Below are 25,079 nucleotides of genomic sequence, written 5' to 3' on the forward strand. Positions count from 1 at the left end.
TGTGGCACCCATTCACTTACAAAGGGTCAATAATGTTGAAAATCACATAATTGTTACATGGATCTCTTTTCTGTTTCTAGTTATAATTTGTTGATAAATTGTTGCGACAGCATATTGTCCCTCTCATAAAGAAATTACCTAAGTAATTTTTTGTCTTTCTGGATTTTTGCCTAAATCACTTCTTCATGTGGTGCTTCTACTGGTACAATTACCAATGTCATATCTAGTGGGTGAGTAGGACAAAAATATATAAGGAGTAACATTACATATATTTATGATTTTTTTTCATGAAAAGTTGGAAAAATGACTTAAGCACTTTCTTTATGATGCTGGTGATATGTAGAAACTTATGTCTGAATAAAGGATTTAGTCATTGTTAACACTAACATGACATGCTAAATCACATCCTCATTTAGCAATTTTTCTTTTTCTGAAAAATACAGATTATGTATATACTTGGTTCATTTGATCATCATTTAAGGGAGTGTCGCATTGCTTTATTGTGATCTTTTTTCTTCAAATATGTGTTTAATGAATATAGGTATAAATACCCCTTGCATTAGTGTATTTACCTAGTTGTATTTTGCGGGAAGGGGAGCTACGCTCGTGGTGTCCCGCCTTTGTGTCTCACACCTCCTCCCTCATTAAATCCATAAAAGGAGTTATCTTCTCTTTCCATTAAGCTGCTATAATCTATATTTCTGCTTTTAACACCTCTGCTTCCTTGTTCTCCCTCGTCTGTTCTACACTCCTTTTGTTTACATCCCTACTAACATCCGGGGCCTGTTCATCCCCTTCCTCATTTCCTTCCATTTCCCTCAGTAATCCCTCTCTCCTTTTTCTTCCTTCCCACTACACCACAAACTTTCCCCTTCCCTGATAATACAACAAAGATACTCCTTCATTGTTGAGATCAATGACACTTAAATTTTTGCTGGAGTTCCAATCTTCGCTGTCACTTCGACCGACATGTGTTTACCTAGTTGTATTTTGCGGGAAGGGGAGCTATGCTCGTGGTGTCCCACCTTTGTCTCTCACAGTGTCTAGTTTGCTCTTCAACTCATGAATGTTTTTTTGCACACACTATTTTATTGTCCAGTTTGTTCCAAGTGTCCACCACTCTATGTGGAAAACTGTTTTTCTTCAGATCTCTTCTGTAACTATGTTTTTTATTTTCTTTCCATGTCCTCTTGTGCTTCTCTTGTCCCAGTTTAACAAGTCCTCTCTATCAAGTATTTCTGTGCCTTTCATGATTCTGTAGATGGTCAGTAGGTCACCTCTCTCTCATCTTTGCTCCAGAGTTGATAAATCCAGTTTAGCCAATCTCTCCTCGTATGACAAGCTTGCAAGTGCAAATGCCATTTCTGTTGCTGCTCTCTAGATTCTTTCTATTTTCTTTATATTCTTTTTGGTACTGGGTGACCACAATGTCTTATCAGTGTGACCAATATTTTTTTTAATAATTTCCTCATCAAAATGTGTAAATGCCACTTTTATTCCTAGCAAGTTGTAGGATTCTCCAATAATTTTGTTTATCTGTTAATGATTGGACAAGTCATTTGAGATAATTACACCCAAATCTTTTTTGGATCTCTCCTTTACCTCCTTGGTTCCAATTTCATATTGTCCTGATACACTGTTTTTGCTTTTTCCAAACCCCATTATGCTACACTTGTTAATATTGAAGTCCACTTCCCATTTCTGGCTCCAATTCCATACCTTATTCAGGTCTTCCTGTTGTGATTTGCAATCCTTTTCAGTTTTTACTTTCCTTAACAGTTTGGCATCATCTGCAATGAAGCTCATGTAACATTTCACATTATCATCCATGTCATTCAAATACATAGCAAACATTACTGGAGCCAATACAGATCCTTGCGGTACTCCACTGATCACCTCTTTCCAATCTGAATATTTTTCTCTGGGCACTACTCTCATCTTTCTACCAATCAGGAAGTCCTCCGTCCATTTTAGTAGGTTCCCTTGTATCCCTCCTATATGTTCCAGTTTCTTTTAATAATTTTTAGTGTGGTACTCTGTCAAAAGCTTTTTGTAAGTCCAGGAAGGCACAGTCAGCCCATCCATTCCTATCTTGCACTATGTAATGTTCAAAAACCTCACAATATCTGCCGGCTTTACCAGAAAAATGGAGCGGGATTCAAATAAAGAATATGGCGTCGATTCTGTTTATTTGCTTACGAAAACAAGATATTTCAAAGATGGTAAATAATTACCCTCTTTCCCTGGATCCAAATAAATGCACAAACATAATCATATAAAAAATATATAGCAGACCATTATAATGATAATGGTAGTATTAATCAAATCTAACCAATTCAAAACAAATAAATATAGAAATGGCGGAAAGCAGACGACAGGCCACCTAGCAAGGCGACTTAAGGACGATAGTCGTATCTTTAACAATGTCTATTAATCTTGAGTAGAAACATATTAAGTTTGTGGTACATGATCTTCCTTGTCTGAACCCAAATTGTCTTGGGTTTATTATATTATTGTCTTCCAGGTGTTTTACCCATCCATTCTTGATGATTTTCTCACAAATTTTGGCTATAGTGCTTGTTAGTGAGACTGGCCTGTAGTTGGTTCTTCCTTGTTTCCTCCTTTATATATTTGTACAATGTTAGCATTTTCCCAGTCTATTGGTATTTTTCCCTCTTTAAGTGAGCAACTTATTATGCAATGTATTTTTTCTGTTAGTTCTTCTTTGCCTTCTTTTAGAATCCAATTTGCAATTTCATCTGGGCCATGTGATTTCCTGATGTCAAGGTTTGATAGATGTTCCATTATTTCTTGTTGTGTTATTGTTATCTCGCTCATGGGGGGAGATCTCCTTTCATTTCCTTCATCCCAATATTGTGCTTTCTCTCTAGTGAAAACAGACTTGAAGTGATTATTCATGACTTCAGCCATTTCTAATTCTTCTGTGTATTCAATATTCCCTTGGCATAGTTTGACCATTTCCTGTTTGTTTTTAAGTTTACCATTCACACATTGATAGAATAGCTTGGGTTGCTCTTTGCATTTATCTATAATGTCATTTTCTTGGTTCCTTTTCTCCTTTCTTCGCACTTTAACATACTCATTTCTATAGTTTATATATACTTGCCATTTTCCAGGTTTTTTATCCTTTCTCCATCTTTTCCAAGCTCTGTCCCTTCTATCTTTTGTCTCACTGCATGTTTTGTTGAACCAGCATTTAATGTACACTCTAGCTTCTGTTTTGGTACATGCCTATTCACCCCTTCATTGTAATTATCCATCAAGATATTCCATTTCTCTTCCACTTTTGTCTCTTGTATCTAAAAATTTTTCCCAATTTGCATTCTGGAAGAATTTCTTTAGTTTTCCAAAATCCGTTTTGTTGTACATCAATCTTCCTTTCCTATGCTTTTCATTTCTCTCCATGTATATTTCTTCCTTTAGTTCAGTTTCAACGAGTATATGGTCACTCTTTCCTCACGGTATTGTGTTCCATGTTTATATAAGGCATAGTGAATATTTAATGAAGATATAGTGAGCTCTAGTGAAGCTCTAATTACTTAATGGAAAATCCTATCTACCTATTCTATATGTTTCTTCAACTTCTTTATCTAAACTTTGTCCCTCCTCTTGAATCTCTTTCAGAATTTCTTTAGTGATCTCTTTTTTCCTCTTTTTCTCTCTGATATCTAGGAACATCATACTTTTCTTTAATACCATAGGTTACAATGCATCTTTTTTTGTCCACTGTATCCCTAACCAAATTACCTTTCTCTTTAATCACTTGGATTACCGTTTCTTTAGCATTCTCCTTGACCTGCTGCTCCACTATTTCTATAAAAGATAATTTTTTACTTTCCTGTTCTACCTTCCACTGTTTATTTCTTGGAAGTCATTTTCTTTGATCTTTTCTTCCACTTTCTTGGTCACTGCCTGTATTTGATCCTTCATCACTTTAATGCCTCATTCCTATTCATATCTTCATCTTTCAATCTTTTATTTTCTCCCTTTATCAACTCGTCTATTTCCCTGCTATTTTCTTCATTGTCCTTTCTTAATAGGGTTACTTCTTTGTATATACATACATATACCAAAGGCTTTTTCACCCTTACACGGGTGGTAGCCAAAAAGAAAAAGGCATAGAAATCACTCCCACCCATTTCATTTCCCATATATTCCACTCCCCTCCACGTCCTCCCTCCCTCCTATCTTGGCACCTCCTGGATGACTGGTCATCCCTGCATCCTGTCCACTGCCCTGGGTCAGAAGCAGTGTTGCAAGACACAGCACATCCACAGCAAGGCCGCTTCATAAATTCGGTGAGCCCCCCTCTCCGTCCCCTCATGCAGCAAAGGAGAAGACACGGAGAAATCCCTTCGGCCTGCATCAATTTTTTTTCATACATACTTCCTCACCCCCCCATCCCCCACCTACTCCCCCTCATGCATCACAGCCTCATCCATATACAACCCTTCTCCATTCACCCCTATCTTCTGTCCTCTCCCGTCCTTCCTCTACAGACATTCCTCTCTTTTGTAAAGCCCCTTTCACCCCATCCATCCATCTCATCCTAGGACGCCTCATATTCACTCCTTCCACCACACATCTTTTACTAATCTTTCTTCACTCATTCTTTCCATGTGTCCAAACCATCCCAATACTCTTTCATCAACCCTATCTCCCAGCTCCCTTTCCACCCCTGTTCTCCTTCTCACCTCCTCATTTCTCACTCTATCTAGCCTGGTAACCCCTATCATACTTCTCAGACATTTCATCTCAAACACATTCAAAATCCTCTCTTTCTCTCTCATGTTCCATGTTTCTGCCCCGTACATTGCTGTTGGCACAATCACTCCTTCATATAGCCTCCTCTTAGCATCCATTCCCAAATGTCTATTTCTCATTACACTTTTTAATCCACCAAGGCGTTTACTCGCTTCTCTCAATCTACATTCTACCTCCATCCCCACTCCTCCCTTTCCTGTCACATTCGCACCCAAGTATCTGAAACTATCCACTTCCTCCAGTCTCTCACCCTTAATGCTCACTTCCAGCCTACTGTCACTCTCTCCCCTTGTACATCTCATCACCTTACTTTTGCCCACATTTATCTTCAGCTTCCTTCTTTCACACACCTCAAACTCTGTCACTGACTTCCTCAATCCCTCCTCTGATCCTGCTACAAGCGCAGTGTCATCAGGAAACAACAGCTGGCTCACCTCCCACTTTTCTCCATTTTCTTTAATCATCTCCAACCCCTGACCCACTACCCTTGCATTCACCTCTTGTACCACCCCATCCATGTGAAGATTGAACAGCCAGGGCGACAGAACACATCCCTGACAAAGTCCCACCTTTACCTCAGACCATTCACTCTCTCGATTTCTAATCCTAACGCAAGCTCTACTACTCTCATAAAAACTCTTGACTGCTGTTAACAGCTTTCCTCCTATCCCATATATCTGCAGTTCCTCCTACAGTGCCTTCCTGTCTACCTCGTCGTAAGCCTTTTCCAGATCCATAAAAGCCCAAAAAACATCCTTACCTTTTCCTATAGCTTTCTCACATATCTACCTTACCACAATAATCTGATGTACACATCCCCTACCTGTCCTAAAACCACACTGTTCCTCACCAATTACTCCCTCTGTTCCTCTCCTAATCCTCTCAATCAAGATCCTCCCATAAGCCTTCCCAACTACACTCAACAAGCTGATCCCTCCGTAACTACTACACTCACACTTGTCCCCCTTTCTTTTGTAAAGCGAAACTATACAGGCACTCCTCCAGTCCTCTGGCACTCTACCCTCTCTTAAACAAACATTAAATAACCTCACCAGCCAGTCCACCATAACTGTACCTCCTTTCTTCAGACATTCTGCATGGCATCCATCCAACCCAGGTGCCTCACCTGCTCTCATCATCTTATCAGCTGCTTTCACTTCATCCTTCCCTATCTCTCCTCCATTTTCCTCACTCATCACTCTCATTTTCTTATCGCTTCCCACTGCAACTACCTTTCCTTCCCTATCCTCCTTCACATTTAGTAACTCCCTAAAATACTCTGCCCACCTTCCTCTCACTGCCTTCTCTTCCATTATCATCTCTCCATCTGCACCTTTTACCTTTTTTTCTCTACTTGATTCGCCTCCTCTTCCTCTTTTAATTTCCTTCCAAAACATCTTTTTATTACTTTCAAAATTTTCTGTCATACTCTTTCCCCATTTCACATCTGCTCTCCTCCTTGCTTCCTTTATCTTATGCCTAACTTCCTTTCTCTTTACTTTGTACCTCTCATACGATTCCCTCGTCCTAATTTGTAGCCAATCTATGAATGGCTGCTTCTTCTCTTTTACACCCTTCTTTGCTTCCTCATCCCACCACTCACTACCCTTCCTTCTATTTCCTCCCGCCCTCCTTTTTTTCACACACCATCCTTGCACACCTTATGACTCCCTCCTTGAACCATCCCCATTCCTCCTCCACTCCTAGTTCTGTCTTTCACTTCCTCCCATTCCTCTCTCATCTTCTTCTTATACTCCTCCTTTTCTTTCTCATTTAAGCAGTTCACCCTAAGTACCTCCCTGCCTTCTGCCCTTTTCCCCTTTCTCCACCTATTCTCCACTCTCAATTTACATTCCACCAGGAAATGATCTGATATTCCCCCACTCTCTCCTCTTAGAACATGTACATCCTTAACTCTTCCTACCATACTCCTGGTCACCACTATATAGTCCATTAACGCTCTATCTGCCACCCTTCCATCCACCACCCTCTCCCATGTGTATTTATGCTTGACTTTCTTCTTAAACACTGTATTTGCTATCATCAACTCTCTCAAGACACATCTCCACCCTCAATTCTCCACTACAATTTTTACCTGGAACTCCATATTTCCCAACCATCCGTCAATTGGTTCATTTCCTACCCTAGCATTTAGGTCTCCCAAAACAACTACATTGACATTTCTCCCTAATCCCTCTATGCACTCATTTATATCTACCCAAAAGGCCTCCCTTTTCTCTACACTCTTTTCACTACCAGGCCCATACGCACTTACAAAAACCCACATCTCCCTTCCCAGCTTCACCTTCATCCACATCAACCTTGATGACACCTCCTTCCACTCCACTACCCGCTTATCTCTTCACTTATTAGTATAGCCACCCCTTCTCTCCCTCGTCTTCTCTTCACTCCTGAGTACCTCCCAGCTACACTCCCAAACTCACAGTTGCCTTTTCCTTTCATTTTAGTTTCACTCAAAGCCAGTACATCCATCTTTCTTCTCACAAACATACTGCCTATCTCTTTTCTTTTACTCTCATCTGTACCACATCCACGCACATTAAAAGACCCAAACCTTAGGGTACTGGTTGGAAAGCTCCCAGACCCTCTTATGCCTTTACTTTCTTTTTTAGGAATATCCCCTTTTGGGGCTACAGGTAATAGGACTCCTAATCCCATCCTCTGTCCCTTTTTTGTTGCCTTTTACGACTCAAGTGCAAATACTTGGTGGCAGTATTCTTTTGCCCCCACCACAGGGTAGGTAGGTGAAAAAAGGAAATGAATATTCAGAGAAATGGTACAGGACAGTAACAAGGGGTTGGGGGACAGCATAACGGAGGGACAGTCGTAGTATGAAAGTGTCATCATTTCTCTATGTACAGAGTTTACCTCTATCACAGACAAAATTATGTGTGACTCTGGTCCGTAGGGGCGCCTCATATAGACCCTAAAGTATCAACTGCATGCTACTCTGCCACAATAACATGCAGCCAATACCCCAGTTTGAGTTCGATTATTCCATCTAACAATTCATTGATTTCTCTATTTCTTATTATATTTTTAAACCTGGGTTCTCTTTCCGTATCTATACATATTGTTATTATACTTGTTGAATCCTGAAAAAATATTTCTATCAAACCTTTGGTACGTCTTTAGGGTCTTGTTCAGGCACATCTTTATCGGTATAACTCCTAGCGGTGACTCAATCATATTTACATCTAGGCATCTTTTTGTTTGTTCTTTTTCCCTATATCCTTTGTTTTTTCCTTCCATTTTTTGTAACTGATCTTGAAAAAAAAAAGAAATACAAAGACGGTTACATTGTTGGTCACTCAAACTATGTATGTCTCTTCTCATTTTTTTGTAAACAACTAGGTAGGGGTTGGTTGGTTTCAAAATCGTTCGTCAGCAAATCGCTAGTTAGCGGTCCGGAGTGCGTTCTCCATACGTCTTGGTTCGATCGCTGCCTGTGTATTTACATAGTTGTGAAACTTGTTAACCCACTGTCGGAGAAAAGAAATCAGAAATACTAATTATCTGTATATTTCGACCACTGACTGTGGTCCTCTTCAGCAGAAGAGGACCACAGTCAGTGGTCGAAATATACAGATAATTAGTATTTCTGATTTCTTTTCTCCGACAGTGGGTTAACAAGTTTCATTTTACCAATGTGCTATTACATTACGCTGTGCTTACCTAGTTGTATTTTGCAGGAAGGGGAGCTATGCTTGTGGTGTCCCGCCTTTGTGTCTCACAGCGTCTAGTTTGCTCTTAAACTCATGAATGGTTTTTGTGCACACTATTACAGTGTCCAGTTAGTTCCAAGTGTCCACCACTCTATGTAGAAAACTGTTATTCTTCATATCTCTTCTGTAGCTATGTTTTTTTATTTTCTTTCAATGTCCTCTTGTGCTTCTCTTGTCCCAGTTTAACAAGTCCTCTCTATCAAGTATTTCTGTGCCTTTCATGATTCTGTAGATGGTCAGTAGGGCACCTCTCTTCTTTGCTCCAGTTTAGCCAATCTCTCCTCATATGACAAGTTTGCAAGTGCAGGTGCCATTTTTGTTGCTGCTCTCTGGATTCTTTCTATTTTCTTTATATTCTTTTTGGTACTGGGTGACCACAATGTCGCCGCATATTATAGTCTAGGCCTTATCAGTGTGACCAATATTTTTTAAATAATTTTTTCGTCCAAATATGTAAATGCCACTTTTATTGATCTTAGCAATTTGTAGGATTCTCCGACAATTTTGTTTATCTGTTTGTCATAGAACAAGTCGTTTGAGATAATTACACCCAAATCTTTTTTGGATCTCTCCTTCTTTACCTCCTTGGTTCCAATTTTATATTGTCCTGAGTGGAGTCCTGCCTGTGTTAGTTGTGAAAGGACAGTGTCAAGCATGTTTAAGTGTTCACTAACAGGTTTGGAAGTGATGATAATGTCATTGAGATAGATGAAAACTGAGTGTCCTATGAGTCCTGAAAGTACTGTGTGCATGAGATGTGTGAAAACAGAGGGTGCTGAAACGAGACCCATAGGAAGGCATTTGAATTGGTAATGTCTGTACTGTACTGTAGTGTTCGTACTGAATGCTTTTAGAGGTCTAGACTTTGTGTCAGGGGGAATCTGGAAATATCCTGACATGAGATTGAGTATTTATCTAGTTGTATCTTATGGGAAGGGGAGCTATGCTCGTGGTGCCTGTCTTTGTATCTCTCTAGTTTGCTCTTAAATTCCAATGGAGTTGAGAATGTCATGTAGATAAGGGAGTGGGTTTCTTTCTGGGATAGTGAGTTTGTTAACCCCTTCCATACGGTGCCGCACACGTAGGCATCATGAGGAGTAAGTGGATTCGCGATGCTGCCATATCGGCGTCTTGATTATATTTATTGTAGTCGCCCCTGTGTTTTTACATTCTCCCAAATGCGCCCTGAATCCCATTCTCTGTGGTTTTCAAAATTCACGGGTGAAAGAGAGAACGATCGATATAAGCGGTGACTATATTTTATGATGCGAGTATTATTACGACACGTCATACGGTTGGCATTGGCTGCTGCCCGTGAGATTTATTCCCATACTGAAGTGGTTAAGTTCCCTAAAATCAACAACTGGGCAGAAGGAACAATCGTGTTTGGAAACAACAAAGAGAGGGAAATTCCATTCAGAGATTGAAGGTTCAATGATGTCTTGTTTGATCATATTTGTAATGAGATTGTCTACAATCTTATGTTTACTGTGTGGTAATCTGTATACGGGAACATAAAGTGGTTAACCTGGCAATACAATAGCATGTCTAAATTTGTTGCAAAGGGTAAGTCAGCTCATGCATCAGGGAAGTCTTTGGGGTTTAAATGTGATACTTGAATGTTTCCTGTGCCCCGAGGATGTCAGAAGTAATGGTGCACACTTGTGAAGTGGGAGGGTCATTGTCTATGAATTTTATACGTGATGGGTATACTAAGAAACCACAAATGTTTGTGCCAACTGTGAGATGGAGGGGGTAATTTGTATTATTTTTAGTCAGTATACACGTGTGACCTTTGATGTAGAGCTGATGGCAGAAAATAGGGAGATACCATTTACGCAGCTTGTGTCTGGCATACAGATTACATCGGTGTTGTTTGGTGCTTGGAAGACACATTCATGTACTTTGGAATACACATGAGGAAACAGTGTTTTTGAGCTGATGATTATTGCATGAGTGAGTGTGAAGGTGGATAACACTTGTGAGACTGGGGCAGATTGAAGGCTGAACTCTTCCATGAGGGGTAAGGAACCTGTCTCAGACAATGATTTCCTGTTGGTATTTAATGAGTGTTTGGTTTTCCATTTTGCCGATTTGGACATGTGTGAGGTGTTCTTGCATCTGTTACATCTTGCATGTGTGTGTACAGTTGTGGGTAAGGAAGGGGAGGTGGAATCCTGAGGTGGTACTGGCATTGCTGAGCACATGTCTGAGTTGTTTGTGTTTGCTTCCTTGAACTGGGTCAAGTGGATTTTGTTTAGCACTTTGTATGTATGTATGTTGAACTGGATATATGACAATATTGTGTTGCTGCATCAAGGCCAAGCCTCTGAGGATGTCAGTGGGGAAATGTGTGTCAGCTACATAGACAGTAAGTGGAAAGGGTGGGCAGTGATCTTGAAGGCAAATATCCAATGAGAATTTTCCTAGAATAGGGAAGGGTACACCATCGATATTAGTTAAGTGAATATCAGGTGGCTCTAGGATGGTGATTTTCTTATGTTTCAAATGGAGTTTATTAAAGATGAACATGGACATGATGTTTATAAGAGATCCAGTGTCTAGAAATATGGTGAGTTTGCTGTTGTTTGCTGTTGCCATTGAACTTTGGTAATGTGTTGCATGCTTGATCACTGGGATGAGGTTTTGTGTGGTTGGTAATTGTCAAGAAGAGGTGGAATCGTTAGATGTATTTGTGGTGGGTGACATCTTGCAACAGGAGTGAGTGTAATGCTGGTGTCATGTGTAAGATGGTTGGGACTACGTCATGCACTGTGAACACAATGGAAATGGAGAAAGCCACTAATTGAACCTATCATGGAATTGCATCTACTTACCAGTGGTTGAGGTGAGGTTTGGGCTCCTGCCATGATAAGATATGATGGCACGTCGTTGTGGTGTCAAGACACAGATGATGCAATACTGCAAACAAAAATAATGTATGAATATATGTATAGAAAGGGAATGTTAAGGATGATGATGTGATAATATGTGTGTACCCAAAGCAAAGAGAAGTACTTCTTTTTGAATGTTGGTGGTCATGGAGGGGTTGGGACTGAGCTGAGTGTAGCTGTTGAGTAGGGCGGTAATGTCATCCATTGGTCAAGGCTTGGGAAGGTCCTGGGACGTAGCTGGAGTGTTGGGCAATGTGGTAGGTGGGGGTTTTGTCCAGCCGCGCTAGAGTGTTCGATGAGATGGTGGGCAGGGTTGTCCAGCTGCGCTGGAGTCTTGACTGTGTTGCTGGTCTAAATTCGAAGCGAAGTGGATGGACTTTTGTCATAGTAGGAGTGAGGGCTTGTCTTGTAGTGAGAGCAAGAGCTCGTCTCATAGCGGGAGCAAGGGCTTGTCTTATAGTAGGTGCAGGGTTGATTTGAGTTGTAGTTTCACTTTCACACTACTTGGGAATATTGGTTGTTGCTGGTCCCGCTGTTGTTCACCAGAATATGTGGTAGGGTTTGTGTTCCTATCCACACTATTGATAAGTTCTTCAGAGGCTTAGAGGTAGAGAGTTGGGTGACCAGGCAATCAATGAGTAGTAGGTTGTCAAATGTAAACAGTGATGAGTTTTAGGACTTTATTCTGCTTGGAAAGCAGAGAGGAGACAATGTAGCCACTCATAGCCTGTGGTTAATCTGTTCACTGAACATTGATTCATGGTGAAGAAGGGTTTGGTGTCGGTTGACATTACATCAATTTACAGATAGCATTTATATACAAGAGGCCAAAATTGGCATGAAACAAATTGAGTGATACACTCAATATTTTGCTAGCTAATTACAATAAATATACCTAATCTAGTACAATAGGAAAAGATACATGCATATACCAAAGGCTCTTTTCCCCCTTACACTGGAGGTAGCCAAAAGACAAAAGCATAGAAACCACTCCCATTCCATCCCCTACATACTCCACTGCCCTCTACCTTCTTCCCTCCCTCATATCTTGGCACCTCCTGGATGACAGGTCATCCCTGTATCTTGTCCACTGCCCTGGGTCAGAAAGCAGTGTTGCAAGACACAGCACATCCACAGCAAGGCCACTTTATTAATTCATTGACTCCCCTCTCCATCCCCTTATGCAGAAAAGAAGAAGACGGGGAGAAATAACTTCAGGCTGCGTCAGTTTATTTCTCATACAGTCTCCCTCACCCCCCATTCCCCACCCACTCCCCCTCATGCATCACAGCATCCATGCACAACCTTTCTTCATTCACCCTTGTCTTCTGTCCTCTCCCATCCTTCATCAACAGACATTCCCCTCTTTCCCAGTGCCCCTTTTACTCCATCCATCTTATCCAAGATCGCCTCCTCATGTTCACTCCTTCCACCTCTGCTTTCCACACCTCTTTTACTAATCTTTCTTCACTCATTCTTTCCATGTGTCCAAACCATATTAATACTCTTTCATCAACCCTACCTCCCAACTCCCTTTCCACCCCTGTTCTCCTCCTTACCTCATTTCTCACTCTATCTAGCCTAGTAACCCCTATAATACTTATCAGGCATTTCATCTCAAACACATTCAAACTCCTTTTCTCTTCTTCTCTTATGTTCCATGTTTCTGCCCCATACAATGCTGTCGGCACAATCACTCCTTCATACAATATCCTCTTAGCATCCATTCCCAAATATGTATTTCTCATTACACTTTTTAATCCCCCAAGGCATTTACTCGCTTCTCTCAATCTACATTCTACCTCCACCCCCACTCCTTGCTTTCCTGCCACATTCACACCCAAGTATCTAAAACTATCCACTTCCTCCAGTCTCTCACCCTTAATACTCACTTCCAGTCTGCTGCCACTTTCTCCCCTTGTACATCTCATCACCCTACTTTTACCCACATTTATCTTCAGCTTCCTTCTTTCACACACCTTCCTAAACTCTGTCACTAACTTTCTCAGTCCCTCCTCTGATCCTGCCACAAGTGCAGTGTTGTAAGTAAACAACTATCATATCTCCCACTTTTCTCCATTTTCTTTAACCATCTCCAGTTCCTGACCCACCACCCTTGCATTCACCTCTTGCACCACCCCATCCATGTATAAATTGAACAGCCAGGGTGACATAACACATCCCTGATGAAGTCACCTTTATCTCAAACCACTCTCTCCATTTCTAATCCTAACACAAGCTCTACTGCTCTCATATATCTGCATAACCTCCCACAGTGCCTTCCTGCCTTCCTGTCAATAGGAAAACATACATACATATACCAAAGGCTTTTTCCCTCTTACACAGGGGGTAGCCAAAAAGAAAAATGCATAGAAACCATGCCCACCCATTCCATTCCCAACATATCCCACTCCCCCCCACCCTCCTCCCTCCCTCTTATCTTGGCACCTCCTGGATGACAGGTCATCCCTGCATTCTGTCCACTGCCCTGGGTCAGAAGCAGTGTTGCAAGACACAGCACATTCACAGCAAGGCCGCTTCATAAATTCATTGACCCCTCTCACTATCCCCTCATGCAGAAAAGAAGAAGACTGGGAGAAATCCCTTCAGGCTGCGTCAAATTTTTTCTCATACAAACTTCCTTACCCCCCATCCCCCACCCACTCCCCCTCATGCATCACAGCCTCATCTATACACAATCCTTCTCCATTCACCCCTATCTTCTGTCCTCTCCCATCCTTCCTCAACAGACATTCCTCTCTTTTGTAGTGCCCCTTTTACTCCATCCATCTCATCCTAGGACGCCCCCTCATATTCACTCCTTCCACCTCTGCCTTCCACACATCTTTTACTAATCTTTCTTCACTCATTCTTTCCATGTGTCCAAACCATCCCAATACTCTTTCATCAACCCTATCTCCCAGCTCCCTTTCCACCCCTGTTCTCCTCACCTCCTCATTTCTCACACTATCTAGCGTAGTAACCCCTATCATGCTTCTCAGACATTTCATTCACACATTAAAACTTCTCTCTTCCTCTCTTATGTTCCATGTTTCTGCCCCGTACAGTGCTGTTGGCACAATCACTCCTTCATATAGCCTCCTCTTAGCATCCATTCCCAGATGTCTATTTCTCATTACACTTTTTAATCCATCAAGGCATTTATTCGCTTTTCTTAATCTACATTCTACCTCCATCCCCACTCCTCCCATTCCTGCCACATTCGCACCCAAGTATCTAAAACTATTCACTTCCTCCAGTCTCTCACCCTTAATGCTCACTTCCAGCCTACTGTCACTCTCTCCCCTTGTACATCTCATCACCTTACTTTTGCCCACATTTATCTTCAGCTTCCTTCTTTCACACACCTTCTCAAACTCTGTCACTAACTTCCTCAATCCCTCCTCTGATCCTGCTATAAGCGCAGTGTCATCAGCAAACAACAACTGGCTTATTTCCCACTTTTCTCCATTTTCTTTAACCATCTCCAACCCCTGACCCACTACCCTTGCATTCACCTCTCGCACCACCCCATCCATGTATAGATTGAACAGCCAGGGCAACATAACACATCCCTAATGAAGTCCCACCTTTACCTTAAACCATTCACTCTCTCCATTTCTAATCCTAACACAAGCTCTACTTCTCTCATAAAAACTCCTGACTGCTGTTAACAGCTTTCCTCCTATCCCATATATCTGCAGTTCCTCCCACAGTGCCTTCCTGTCTACCCTGTCGTAAGCCTTTTTGCAGATCCATAAAAGCCCAAAAAACATCCTTACCTTTTCCTATAGTTTTCTCACATATCTGTCTTATCACAAAAATCTGATCTACACAACCCCTACCTGTCCTAACACCACATTATTTCTCACCAATTACTCCCTCTGTTCCTCTCCTAATCCTCTCAATCAAGACCCTCCCATAAGCCTTCCCAACTACACTCAAAATTCTGATCCCTCTCAAAGTACTACACTCACACTTTTCCCCCTTTCCCTTGTAAAGCGGAACTACACAGGCACTCTTTCAATCCTCTGGCACTCTACCCTCTCTTAAACAAACATTAAATAACCTCACTAGCGAATCCACCATAACTGTATCTCCTCTCTTCAGACATTCTGCATGACATCCATCCAACCCAGGTGCCTTACCTGCTCTCATCATCTTAACAGCTGCTTTCACTTCATCTTTTCCTATTTCTCCTCCATTTTCCTCACTCATCACATTAATTTTCTTAGTGCTTCCCACTGCAACTACCTTTCCCTCCCTATCCTCCTTCACATTTAGGAACTCCCAAAAATACTCTGCCCACCTTCCTCTCACTGCCTTCTCTTCCATTATCATCTCTCCATCTGCACCTTTTACCTTTTTTTCTCTACTTGATTCGCCTCCTCTTCCTCTTTTAATTTCTTTCCAAAACATCTTTTTATTACTTTCAAAATTTTCTGTCATACTCCTACCCCATTTCTTCTTATGCTTAACTTCCCTTCTCTTTACTTTGTACCTCTCATACGATTCCCATGTCATAATTTGTATAATCTATGAATGCCTGTTTCTTCTCTTTTACACTCTTCTTTGCTTCCTCATCCCACCACTCACTACTGTTCCTTCTATTTCCTCCCACCCTCCTTGTTCCACACATAGCATGAATAAAATGGAAGAGAGAGGAAAAATATATACAAAAGAAATGTCATGTATATGGTAGTATTTAACGGTCGCCTTGTGGAAGTTGACAGCGAACCTGACAGTGGGGCATTTGCCTGGTTGTGAGGTCTCCCTCATTATCATGGAAAAGGTCAGGTCTTGCTGGTGATCCAGTACCACACTACTCCTAAAATATAATGATAATAATAATAAAAGGTTTATTTTGATTGCAGTAGTACACTGACAATAATACATTACAAAAGCTTATTAAAAATGTAAAACTTAGAGTATATACACGGTACAAGTTTACATGGAGTTCATTATGTGCACAATGGATGGGATGGCACTGTTTTTGTAGCGGTCAGTCCTTGGCGCTTTGATTGGTTCGAGCCTATTTCTATGTCTAGTGGCGTGGCGAGTAGGTGGAGCATCGGGAGGGAGGAAGTGACGGTGTCTAGGGTGGGAAAGCAGGCTTTCCTCAAATTTTTTTAGTGCCTCACTGTGTCGTTGTGACACCCTAGATAGAGTGAAGGTGGTAAGAGCGTGGTCGTAACTGCTGTACTCCACTCCCAGGATGATCCTGCACGCTCTCTTTTGTATCCTCTCCAACTTTTGTCTCTGTGTGAAGGTGAGTGAGCTGGACCAGGCTGGTGAGGCATACATGAGGGTGGGGAGTATGAAAGTCTTGTAGACCTCCTGTAGCTCAGATGTAGGTATTCCTAATGATTTTAATCTGCTCAGCATATACAGTTTGTAAGACGCTGTCCTGACTATGTTGGTGACATGTTGGTTCCAATTTAACTGTTGATCGAATGTGATGCCCAAGATCTTGGTGGATTGGACCAGTTGGAGGGGGTGGGGGCCCAATGAAAGTTGTGGAGGAGCCACCGCATGTGTGTGTGTGTTTGCGTGCATGGTGCTGTAGCTAACGTTATCCTCGTCTCTGGCAGAATAATGTGCTGTGACATGCCTTGTGACATCTCTCTCTTGCAGTCTGTCTTGATTGCAACACTTAGTCCAGCAGCAGTCTGGAGATGTCTGAAACAATTCAGAAAAACATGAAGGCTTTGCGCTTGACATGGAGATAGGGCAACTAATGTGGTCCAAAGGACTTGTTTAGTGGAGTTGTCGTAATTGATAAATGTAATAATTCAGATGGACCATGGGCATCTGCTTCTTTTTTTGGCTTTTCTGTTCTTTTTGTGTTCTGGATCTCTCTGCCTCTCTTCTATTGGCTCTCTTTGGTTGCTCTCCACTTCCCCTTTTATAGCCTGGGAATAGGTGCTTACATTTCCAGGATGCCAAAATGTATCTGAAGAACATAGTTTAAACACCTCCAACCAATGGGAAAACAGAATAAATTTTCACACCAAATTATGTAACATTTCTGAGCTTGGCGTCATCTGACAGTAAGTAGAAGCATGCCCCCATCAGGCGGGTAGTGCACAATGTTTAACATTTTAAGAAATACATATTATAATATACACTATACATCATATTCACACAAGGCATGCCAAAAAAAATTACAAACAGGAGACTTTATTTACACAAGCACATGACACAGCACAACCACAGGATTCTACTCAAGCTAAGGCACAACCAAAATTCTCCTCCCTACCACAGATAACACTACAGAAATCCAATCCATTCGAATCCGCACAGGCAACAATTCAACACTGACAATAGTTAACATATACATTCCCCCCAATCATCCCCCACAGTTCCAAACACCTTCAGACCTCAATTTAGCCAACTAGCCTCAATCCCCAACCTGATCATGGGTGGTGACTTCAACGCCAAGTCGTCTGCCTGGTATGTCGACAACCCTGACACAGACAGAGGGCTTGATATACAGACTCAGTTTGACTCGTTGACTATCATGAACAACACACATAATCTACACATATCCCACACCAAGCCCTATACACTCCCTCCTCTCCTGATATCACCTTCTGCTCCCCCTGCCTAACCCCAACAACATCATGGAGAGTGTTTGGAACCCTTGGTTCTGACCACTCATCATCACCACCAAAACAAGATGCACCCCAGTTGGCCACAGACACACATACACCAATTACAAGAGAGCTAAATGGGAAGCTTTTACTGAAGAGACAGAACAACATTTTGAAACACTTAACAGTACACCAATCACAAATATAAACATTGCTGTGCACACTTTTGATACAATCATACAAAATGCAGACAAGAGATACATCTCTAGAGGCAACAGAAAATCACACAACCCCAACTTCACACCAGAAATCCAAGGCCTCATCAGACAACGAGACACATTTAAACACAGTACCCCCACACCTATCCCTCAAAACATAGCAGACCAAATACAAACACTAAACACTGATTGCCAATAAAATACACGAACAAAAAACACAAAATTGGCAAAACTTTATCAATTCACTTGATCACAAAACAAACACCAGCAAATTGTACAAAACACTCAACAGCATTACACTATCCAACAGTAACACAACACACTCTCATGCAGCAATAATCACAACAACAGACAATCTACCCTCAAACAGACAACAAGCAAACACACTCATAAATCATTTTGCACAGACAAGCCATCTCACTTCTCACCCTGATGACCGATGCACTATTCGACGTAAGAAAGACTTTCCCACAGACTCAGACTATACACCCTTCATAGACAGTCAGACAAAACATGTAATACATAATCTCAAGCACTCATCCGCCTGTGGCCCTGATAACATAAGTAAAACCCACCTAAAACACATTTGACCACAAGGTAATGCACTCACAAACATTGCAAACTACAGCTATTCACACAACACTATACCCGGCATCTGGAAACATGGTAAAATAATCACCATTTCAAAACCGAACAAAGACCCAACAATCCCAACATCACACCGCCCAATCACACTTCTCTGCACCCCCTCTAAAGTCATTGAACGCATAATATTTAAACTTATCACACCACATATTCCCCTTGCTGACTCACAACACGGTTTTAGGCCACTACACCCCACAAACACTCTTCTGATAAACCTCACACAAAGAATTTTAGATGGCATCAATTCAGATAGGCCCCACCACAGAACACTTCTTATAACATTAGACATTAGTAAAGCTTTTGATGCTATCCCCCGCCACAACCTAACAAATAAAATATATAACACAGACATGCACAATAACACCAAAAGATGGCTGGCCAATTATCTGGCAGGTAGGAATGCTTACGTGTCATATAATGGCCAATCATTGCACATCAGAAAAATTAAGAATGGAGTACCACAGGGCTCTGTTCTATCCCCCACGCTCTTTAATCTATACATGCATGACTTACCCACACCAGACACCTCAGAAATACAAATCTCTTCCTACGCAGACGACATAACAATCACATGCACACATCATAACACAGACAAAGCTGCAGAAATAATCCAGCCATACCTTGATACACTCAACACATAGTTCATCACAAACAGACTCAAAATAGCTCCAACCAAATCTACATTAACACTTCTCACCAACTGGACAAAAGAACACAAATACATACCTCATCTCTACATCAACAACACTCTAATACCACACACAAACACACCGAAAATTCTTGGTGTAACATACAATACATCCATGTCTTTCAAACAACACATCACAAACATAAAAAACAAATGCACACCTAGACTTAATGCACTTAAGTCAATCACTGGAACAACATTTGGACAAAACAAAGAAACTAATACAACATACGCTCAGTGATGAATTATACGAGTCCTGCATGGGCTCCTAATCTCAGTGAGACACACCACAACACCCTTCAAATCATACAAAACAAAGCCCTAAAAACAATTACAGGCTGCACAAATACAACACCTACAGACCATTTACACCATGAAACAAAAGTCCTCAAAGTCAAGGACCACCTCGACATGAGAGGCACACAAACACCTGCCACAGCCACCACAAACACATCACACCCGCTACACTACATAGCAGAACACCCACACACACCAAGAAACATTAAAACAACACCCAAAGACCTTTATCACACACAGATACTCTCTTCTCTTCCTCCACAACCACCAAATACCAGCCTCCGGAAACATATTTATAATCATATCACTCACCGCTCCATTAACACACTGAAAGACAACACACTGCTGCATGCCAGACCCCCTGATATCCACCTTTCTGAATCCTCTCTCCCACGAAAGGACAGAGTCCACCTGGCCAGACTGCAGTGCGGCCACCACCCAGCACTTCTAAGCTGCCAGAAGAGGCTGGATGACCACATTGTGAACAGCTGTCCAGGATGTAACACTTCACCCCATACCATACACCACATAATGGAAGACTGCATTATACACAATCATGCATGCAAACAACACAACATACACTCTATAAAGGATTTGTGGGAAATCCCAGTTTCGGCTGTAGCATTCCTTGGGGAGACGGGACTGCTCAGACAAACAGTCTAGGGAACGACAGCAACAACAACAACAACTCAAGCTAAGGACATGAAAATAACATTTATGACTGGAGCCAGACATGGAATATGAAGTTCAGTGCAAAAAAGTATAAAGTTTTAGAGATGGGCAAAGGTATAAAAAGGCCGTCAGAACAGTATTCCAAGGGAAACAAACCTATCACAAAGATGGAGCAAGAAAAGGATCTAGGCCTTCAAATAATGAACAGTTTGTCACCTGAAAAGCTTATAAACAAGATTACAGGAGACTTTCAGGTTGCTGAAAAATATAAAAGTTGTTTTTCATCACATTGACAAGGCTATGATGAAGAAACTGGTCCAAGTTCTAATAGGACCGAAATTGGAGTATGTGGTAGTAGTGTGGTCTCCATATAAAAACAAAAATATAAAGAAAATTGAAAGAATCCAATTGGTAGTAATGAAAATGAGCCCCACCTTGAAAGACAAATCATATGAAAGGATTTCAGGAGATGAATTTACCCACATTGGAAGAAAGAACCAGAGGAGACATGAATGTTCTCTTCAGAATAGATAAGAAGTCTCCGTAGTCCAAACTTTAAGAGAAACCTGAGAACACGAGAAAATTAAAAAAACAAGATGTCTGAAAGACAAAAAAAGTACAGTTTTCTATGCAGGTGTGTGGAGATGGGGAATAAGTTGGATGAAGATATAGTGCAGTTCAGCTGCTTAAGTGAATTTAAGAAGTTTGATAAATGGAGATATTGGGACAGGACTCTATGAGAATAATTCCATATCCTATACACTACTTTCAGGTAAATACACATAAGCACTGAATAAAAGAAACACTGGTCAAGGACACTTGTCTGCAAAAGAAAGGGTTCTCCTTGTTCCCGTCATTCTAAATTGATACTACATGTGCCAAATTCTACTTAAATTATTTGATGTTTTTCCTTCCTTTAGGGCAGGAGTGGGGAACCTTTTATCAATCAAGGGCCCTTTGGATATTTACATTATCATTTGTGGGCCATACAAAATTGTTATTCAAAAGGTGGTTGACTGCTCTTTTGTTTATTAGTTTATGAAACAATTAACTTATTTTTAGCAAAAAGTTCACACATGATGCAGTTATTACCATGCCAGTTTATATTGTTATGAAGAAAAAACTCTAAGGACATAGATTTATTGAATAAAGTCGAGCTGCACTTGCTATTAATTTAAAAGATGGCCAACTGTTCTTTCCTTCATTACTATGTCAAACATTTAACTTACATTGACCATAATGTTTATGCATTATTATATTGATACATTTATTATCATGTCAGTTTATATTGTTATAAAAGGAACTCCTTGGACCCTGATTTATTGAATTTGGAGTTGAGCCTGCACTTTCCATGGTTGGCCTGACTAAATGATTATATAGGCCTTGTACAGCCCACTGGTTGGATGTTCCCCAATCCTGCTTTAGGGAATACTCAGTGGCTAGGTACTATCCATCAGCTGTTTCCAACATCCTTTGAGTATTTAATTTAAGATGCTATTATTAATCTTTGCACTCAATACATATCTACTTTATATTGTTTAGCCCCATTCATTCATTTATTCTCACCTCTTCCATAAAGTAACTTTCCTTGGTAAACAACAATTGAAGACTAGTATTCATTATTTCTGCTGATGTTTTGGCACCATCATAGACATCAATTTATTTCCAGCCTATTTACTACTTCCCTATGCATTGATTTACCATTTACAGACCTATAGAACAGTTTTGCTTAATCTCTACATATGTCATTTACCTTTTCCTCAAAGTTTCTTTATTCATCTCTTTTGATCTCTGGATATACAATCGTGGTTTTCTTATATTCATATTTTGTTTTATTGGTTCTTCTTGTTCTATTTGTACATTGCTAAAGTTAACTTCTAGAATACGGTGATGCCTATGTATGCATCATGAACAGTGACTGGGGTATACAAGAATGCCGGCGTCGGCTTCTTGATTATACAGGTAAACGTCGACTTACGATGGCATTAGGTTTCGATAGAGCCATCGTAAGACGATCTCATCGTAAGTCGATCCCCACTCTGTTCCGTTGTCACTGTACCTAGCCTACCTGTATATTAACCACCAGAGATACTGAATATAGCCTATTAAACATGTACAGTAGTTTATTTAATTATTTTTATCCTTTTTACCATATTCAAACACTATAATATGTATTTTCAGTACGGACCTAAATCTCGCGGGCAGCAGCCAATGCCAGCCGTACGACGTGACGTAAAAATACTCGCATCATAAAATATAGTCACCGCTTATATCGATCGTTCTCTCTTTCACCCGCGAATTTTGAAAACCACAGAGAATGGGATTCAGGGCACATTTGAGAGAATGTAAAAACACAGGGGCGACTACAATAAATATAATCAAGACGCCGATATGGCAGCGTCGCGAATCCACTTGCTCCTCATGACGCCTACGTGTGCGGCACCGTATGGAAGGGGTTAAATTATCATATCGTCGTCGTCGTCGTCATCGTAAAGTCGAACAATCGTAAGTCGCGGCCATCGTAAGTCGACGTTTACCTGTATTTATTTTGTTGTGGCTTAGTGACCTATGTATCCTGTGAACAGGCTTGATCATGTTTTCTGTGATGTTACATTTATTCAGGGTGAAAGGGAATGAGTACAACTGTAGTGCCTTTATATTTTGTAATGCCCATATTGTGATGCATCATTGTACATCAGGCAACCTGATGTATGGATGAATATTTGACTTATATTGAAGAGGTTAAAGGTTTCTTGGGACTTCAGTCAGCATTTATCTAAACTGCATAGGACTCCTCAAACATAGATTCATTTGTGATTATGAATATTCTATCCCACATGATCACTTTTATAAGACAAATTCTAAAGAAATCACCAGTCTTTTCTGAATTATTTGTTAATTCATAGGTACCTGGATCTGGACCTTCAACATCAGAGCACAGAAAAATGCAACAGTTCAGGCTTGCTAAGGAGGGTTCTACCAGTTCTGGCTCTCAATGAGGTACGTATATAAACTAAAGGATAATCACCAAGCCCAGGTACAACTTCACATTTTTTCTTTTGTTATGTAATCTATTTTCACAAGAACCATGTTTAAAACAAATATCTTGTCTTAAAAGTACTACATATTTAAGGAATTTTTTTATTATAATATTCATTGTCTGCTCTTGGTATTAATTCTGATGCCATCAATATGTATGCCAGCCCAAGTGTCCGGTAGTGAAACAGGCAATTCCTTAAGTGATATTGAGTTTTTCATTGTCTTTTGAGAGTGGTCTTCACTCCCTGAATATCTCTGACAATAGGTAAGATATGTAGATAAACAGCATATGTTTGGGCTATCTATTTGAACTGAAATATCTCTGAAGAAGTTTTTATATTGATGCATCATTGGTGCTTACCTGTGTGCATGTTGGTTCTGCAATGCTGCCTTTGGGCACTCAAAAAAGCAAGGGTAGAACACATAACACATTCAATATTTTTGCAGTGTGCTCCTACTCAAAATACTGTACTGCATCATGTTCACACTACATCTCCTGGATACCACAAAAGCTTTATAAATACTGTTTTCTACAATACAATACAGATATTTTGTCATCTTGGCCCAAGTGTGTGAGTGAAAAAGGTTAATTATAGTGATTTGTTACAACTAGGAGTGAATATGAGGGGGCGTCCTAGGATGAGATGGATGGATGGGGTGAAAGGGGCTTTACAAAAGAGAGGAATGTCTGTGGAGGAAGGACGGGAGAGGACAGAAGATAGGGGTGAATGGAGAAGGGTTGTGTATAGATGAGGCTGTGATGCATGAGGGGGAGTGGGTGGGGGATGGGGGGTGAGGAAGTACAGTCGAACCTCGAAAGCCCGGACTAATTGGGAGGAAGGGTGGTCCAGTCATGCCAAAAGTCCGGTCATCGAAAATATTGCCCTAACACCTGTAGATTTTCGTAGCGGTATAAGTATAGGCAATGTATGATATGGCATAGAAACATATAAGAATAATACTCAAACACTGTAATAATAACAATACTGTAATAATACTAATAATTCTGTAATAATAACTGTAATACAGGCATGTGAATGTACTGTATATACAGTGTACTGTACTGTATTTTTTATTACGTACACTGTAAATATTGGAAGGTATGCACGTGGGACAGTGGTGGCGGCCAGGGTTGCCACGTTTTCTACACTGCTGTGTAGAATGGGAGTGTTGCCATACCGAGGCATACATTTTTCTCGGGCATGTTCAGACTTTCATAGCAAGATATATTTGTCAAACTTTGACAAAATGTTGGTTCTATTTTTTTTTATTCTTGAATGTATATAAGGCCCCCATGCCCTAACATATTCAGTAAGATATAATTTTTTCTTATATATTATTATCACTAAAAGCTGAAACTTTAGTGTAGAATTTTTTTCTACATGGCAAAAACGTATCTTTTGGGGTACAATATTTTATAAGTAACACAATTACCAATAAAAGTCATATTTTGATGTACCATTTATTATTTGATAACTAGTTCTATGATTTTTAAACAAAAG

At 40.6% G+C, this 25,079-nt stretch overlaps 1 protein-coding gene across 2 annotated transcripts in view; it reads left to right on the forward strand.

Moving 5' to 3' along the window:
- Positions 1-25,079, forward strand: part of Nadk2 (NAD kinase 2, mitochondrial) — a 186,670-nt gene that overhangs the window by 90,287 nt on the left and 71,304 nt on the right. For both annotated transcript variants that reach the window (XM_076213805.1, XM_076213806.1), the window contains one exon: positions 23,445-23,538. In XM_076213805.1, coding sequence (XP_076069920.1) covers positions 23,445-23,538 — 94 coding nt within the window. The remainder of the gene's footprint in view (positions 1-23,444; positions 23,539-25,079) is intronic.

This window comes from Oratosquilla oratoria, chromosome 32, assembly GCF_046742065.1.
Source record: "Oratosquilla oratoria isolate Oo_2021 chromosome 32, ASM4674206v1, whole genome shotgun sequence".
NCBI lineage: Eukaryota > Metazoa > Arthropoda > Malacostraca > Stomatopoda > Squillidae > Oratosquilla > Oratosquilla oratoria.